This window comes from Anoplopoma fimbria, chromosome 15 (assembly GCF_027596085.1).
Source record: "Anoplopoma fimbria isolate UVic2021 breed Golden Eagle Sablefish chromosome 15, Afim_UVic_2022, whole genome shotgun sequence".
Classification (NCBI taxonomy): Eukaryota; Metazoa; Chordata; class Actinopteri; order Perciformes; family Anoplopomatidae; genus Anoplopoma; species Anoplopoma fimbria.
The window spans coordinates 197,308-202,232 of NC_072463.1; the positions used below are offsets into that span (position 1 = coordinate 197,308).

The following is a 4,925-nucleotide window of genomic DNA, read 5'->3' on the forward strand; positions in this document are numbered from 1 at the left end:
AATCTTTATTGATCAAAAGGAAAAACTACTTTTCTTATTTAATACATTTTAAATAATTTCCTGGCAGATTGGAACTCATATACAGAATCAGAAATACATCAGATTAAACTTCAACCATCAAGTCTGTGTCCAAAACTATAACAAATACATTTACACTGGCTATTTATCAGTTTTGCTTTGAAATAATACATTTTTTTATTACATTTATAAATGTCCTGATTCATATTCTCTTCAACTAAAAGCAAATTATTTGGATTTATTAAAAAAAACTAAGTCAGAGGGTTCTGAATGTTCTCTTTGTCCGAATCAAAGGAGTCGCTGAGTCAGCTTCAATGTTTTAATCTTCAAGAGTAAATCTTCTTAAATCAGAAAATTAAATTGGCCAATGAGGTCAAAGAAGTCCACCTTTCTCCAGGTGAGTTCTTGTTACCACGGAAACAAGATGCACTGCAACAGAAAACAAACTTTAACTTCAGAATATATGGTTGAGAAAACCTTTTTCTATCTTCCTGGGATATTTGCAACATTTTGGAGACACACTGATGATGTCACTGCCAGACACGACCAATCACAGCTCTCTTCTCTCACGCTGCTTTTTCATTGGCCGTTTCAAAGGCATCCCTGCCAGCATTGCTCTTCATCGCCATTTTCTCCGCCTTCTTCATGGCACGTTTCTTCGATTGACTCATCAGGCAACATTTCACCGTCACAGCGACGACCACCACCAGCACCACCAGCGCCGCCACAGCCACCAGCACCGGGATCAGGATTCCGCTTGTCGCTGCATCGGCGCATGCCAGCGAGTCCTCGTTGTGGTGTTTCCCGTTGTCGTCGGAGCAGACACACCTGAAGGAGCCCTCCGTGTTCAGGCAGGAGTGCCTGCAGGGGGCGCCGCCACACTCGTCGACGTCCACACAATTTCCCGAGACGTCTTTTCGGAAACCGGTTTCACACGGCAGGCACACGGTGGTGAAGTTGGCGGGGGAGTCGTCCAGCAGCCGCCACAAAGCAGGACGGCCCGAGCAGCGGAGCTCCACCTGGTCCGTGGACCAGCACTCCACCTGGACCCTGCTGCTGTTGGCAAAACTTATGGAGCGAGCACTGGGGATGAGGGGGTGCTGACACAAATCTGAACCAGGATCAGGCTTTAGGTCAGTGTCTGGTTTTGGTCCTAGGGAAGGAAGTCCAGGTTCACGATTAGCTGGTTCTGGTTTTGATGTTGGAGGTCTAGGTTCTGGTGCAGCTGGTTTTGTTGGTTCAGGTACAGCTGGTTTTGATGGTTCAGTTGCAGCTGGCTTTGGTGATTCAGGTGCAGCTGGTTTTGTTGGTTCAGGTGCTGCTGGTTTTGTTGGTTCAGGTGCAGCTGGCTTTGGTGGTTCAGGTGCTGCTGGTTTTGTTGGTTCAGGTGCAGCTGGCTTTGGTGGTTCAGGTGCTGCTGGTTTTGTTGGTTCAGGTGCAGCTGGTTTTGGAGGTTCAGGTGCTGCTGGTTTTGTTGGTTCAGGTGCTGCTGGTCTACCAGCGGTGTCTCTCAGCTTACATATGAACTGGTAACTGTTCCTACAGGAGACGGGGATCAGACCCCAGCTGGTCACCTTCGAACCGTTCCACTCCCCCTTTAGTGCCGCACAGCGGACCGTCGTGCAGGTGTTTTTTGGTTCCTCGGTCCAGCGGCTCACCTGCGTGTCCTCGCTGCCGTCCTCAGTCCACTTGAATCCTCTCAGTGGCAGCGTTGGAACCACGCACTCGTCCTTGACCTTCCTCAGCCCGACCCAGAAGGTGAAGTCCTTCTGATGAGCCAACGACGACGCTGGGATGAGCCTGAGGACGTCTGCGACCTCCTGATCGGTGGCGAGGGTGGTGAGGACGCCGGGGGAACAGTCGGCGGCGGCCTGGTCGAAGCTGACCTTGGTGTGCCGGATGGTGTAGTTAAGTGATGAGGCCGGGTCAGACCAGGTGAGTCCGAACAGGATCACAAGGGGAACCCAGCTGAACCAAGACTCCATCTTCTCTGATGATGAAGTCAGTCTGTCAAAACAGAAACAACTGCTCAAAAGGATGTGTCTGTTGAAACTGAACAGTTTGATCATTATCATGTATGATCAATATATGAACATGCAATAACTAGTTTATAACACATTCTTCGGTGATGTGAATACTCAGTCATAATCTGAACAAATCACAGTTCAAACCTCTTTAATCTCAATATTTAACATCCAGATCATAAAACACTGGAGAACTGTGTTACATGTAAATAATACCTCTGTTGTGTGAATGCTACTCTATCATCAACATAACAGAGTATTCTGAACTTTCAAAGGTAGTGTACATAAAATGAATCAACTGTCCGCAGTAATGTCATCAGACATGAGAGGTTTTCGTCTGAAGAACTTCAGTTTGTAAAGTGGAGATGAGCTCTGGAGCCTATGGGACTTCCTGAAGGAGGAGGCTTCCTGTCCAATCTCTTTAATTGTGTTCATGTTCAAAATGGGATAAATAAAACGTTTCTTACCGTCTGATTCATCCAGTTAATCTCCTCCGTTCCCCTTCGGCTTTCCTCTGTTCTTCTGTTCTCCTCCGTTCTCCTTCTGTTCGGTTCTTACTTTGGTTTTACTCCCAACTCTTCCACATATTGTCTCCTCTTGTTTTCTGAACACCTTCTTCTCCTCCTTCAGCTCGTTTCTCTTCGCTCTAGTGTTTCCTGGTTTCTCCTCCACAGTATCTCTGCCAACAGACTGCCCCCCCCCAGGACAGGAAGTGTGTTGTGTCAGAAAGAATGTAAAGTCATGTTGAGAATCTGTTCTGCTAAGAGGAGGAGTTGATCAAATACAATGCCAAGAAATAACATTGTAAAGTTTTAAAGTTATGGTGGCCCTTGAAGGTCCCTGGGGACTTGAGATCATTGAGGGTTTAAAATGGTCCTTGAAGGGGTTCCGGGAGTCCTTCAGGTCTTAGAGATGTTATTTGATACATTTTTAGTCTGTGTGAAACACCCCCCCCCCCCCCACACACCACACACACACACACACACACACACACACAAAAACCATACACACACACACACACACACACACACACACACACACACACACACACACAAAACCACACACACACACACACACACAAAACCATACACACACACACACACACACACAAAAAACCATACACACACACACACAAAACCATACACACACACACACACACACACACACACACACAAAACCATACACACACACACAAAACCATACACACACACACTCAGCAGCATTGTATTCGAACAAACAGTGGAAATGTTGGGGAAATCACACAGTGGAGGATGATCGTTGTCACGGCGACCCAGATGCTTCCTGCTTCCTTGAGGAAGTGTATAAAGAATGACAGGAAGTCAAAAGTTGTGGAGGGCGGAGCTCTGATTAATGGACCCCTGTTGTCATGGTAATGCTGCATAGGTGCTCTGAAACTTTGTGTGTGTCGATCCTCATCAGAGACTTTTATTTTGGAGGTATTTGGGAGCCGTCTACTCCTGATTGGGCATTTTTTAAAGCTCACTATAACTTCATTTAAATGCTTTCAAAACAATGACAACAGACATTGTTTGTTCACATGGTGGGATCATGGGAGTTGGAGTCATGAAGTCAGCTTCTCTGGTCATGGATCCTTTAGTGTTTATGGTTCAGGAGGTTGAACCACAGAGGCCCACTCCTCTCCAAAACAAACTGGCTGAATAAAACACTGAATAAAAAAGCTTCCTTTAAATATCTGTGTTTCTGCTTTAGTGTTCATGGTTCAGGAGGTTTTTTTATAGTAAGTCATAAAAAGTAATATATCTTAAATGTCAGAGTATGTCTAGTATGTCAAGAGTATGTGGTAAAAACACCAACATTTTAAAAATAAGTCATGAAAAGTCATGGTATAGTATGTCGTAAAAATAGTATAGTATGTCATAAAGTTTATTTTGTATAGCCCAGAATCACAAATTACAAATTTGCCTCAGAGGGCTTTACAATCTGTACACATGCAACATCCTCTGTCCTTCCCTCACATCGGCACAGGAAAAACTCCCCTAAAAAACCCCTTTAACAGGGAGAAAAAAGGAAGAAACCTCTGGGAGAACGACAGAGGAGGGATCCTTCTCCCAGGATGGACAGAATGCAATAGATGTCATGTGTACAGAATGAGCAGCATAACAGAGATACAACACATTCAATGTATATGACATAAATGATTCATATAATAAGACGACTTATAATAACAGCAGCAATTACTATAGTAGAATTATAGTTATGAAATAGGGATAGTAATGTGATTAATAATAATAATCGAAGTAGCAGTGGGTGTCAGTCGGCTCACAGCAGGAGGCACGACTACGGTCCAGGTACCACAACGATTCATGGAAACCTGCAGAGCGAGAAAGCAAAAGGGCTTCAGAGTGGAAGTAAAGCTAAAATGCTTAATGGTACAGGTAATAGTAATAGTAATGTGACTAGTAATAATAATGGTGGTAGCAGTCGGTGTCAGCAGGGCCGTAGCAGGATGCACGACCACGGTCCAGGTACAGCCACGATTTATAGAAGCCTGCGAAGCGAGAAAGCACAAAGACTCCAGGGTAGAAGCAAGTCAATAAGCGTAATAGTACAGGCAATAATAATAGTAATGTGACTAATAATGATAGTGGTAGTAGTAGTGGGTGTCAGCAGGGCCTCAGCAGGTGGCACGATGACAGTCCAAATATAACCCCGATTCCTGGGAACCTGCAAGGCGAGAAAGCACAAGGACTCCGGGGAAGAAGCAAAATCAGTAATGTGCATAAATAGGAGATTAATACATAAAGAAGGAGGGAGAGAAGAGGAGAGAGGAGCTCAGTGTATCCTAGGTAGTCCCCCGGCTGTCTAGGCATATAGCAGCATATCTAGGGGCTGGACCAAGGA

At 45.1% G+C, this 4,925-nt stretch overlaps 1 protein-coding gene across 1 annotated transcript; it reads right to left on the bottom strand.

Annotated features, from left to right (window-relative positions):
* Positions 1 to 2,850, bottom strand: clec14a (C-type lectin domain containing 14A). The gene is made up of 2 exons (XM_054614324.1): positions 2,510 to 2,850; positions 1 to 2,025 (listed from the first exon to the last, which is right to left on the bottom strand). Exon 2 carries the CDS (start codon positions 2,001 to 2,003, stop codon positions 585 to 587), a length of 1,419 nt encoding a protein of 472 aa, XP_054470299.1. The 5' UTR covers positions 2,004 to 2,025; positions 2,510 to 2,850; the 3' UTR covers positions 1 to 584.
* Positions 2,851 to 4,925: the final 2,075 nt, after the last annotated feature.

Coding starts and splice junctions, on each gene's coding strand:
- clec14a (XM_054614324.1), bottom strand. CDS start 2,003: ATGGAGTCTTGGTTCAGCTGGGTTCCCCTTGTGATCCTGTTCGGACTC.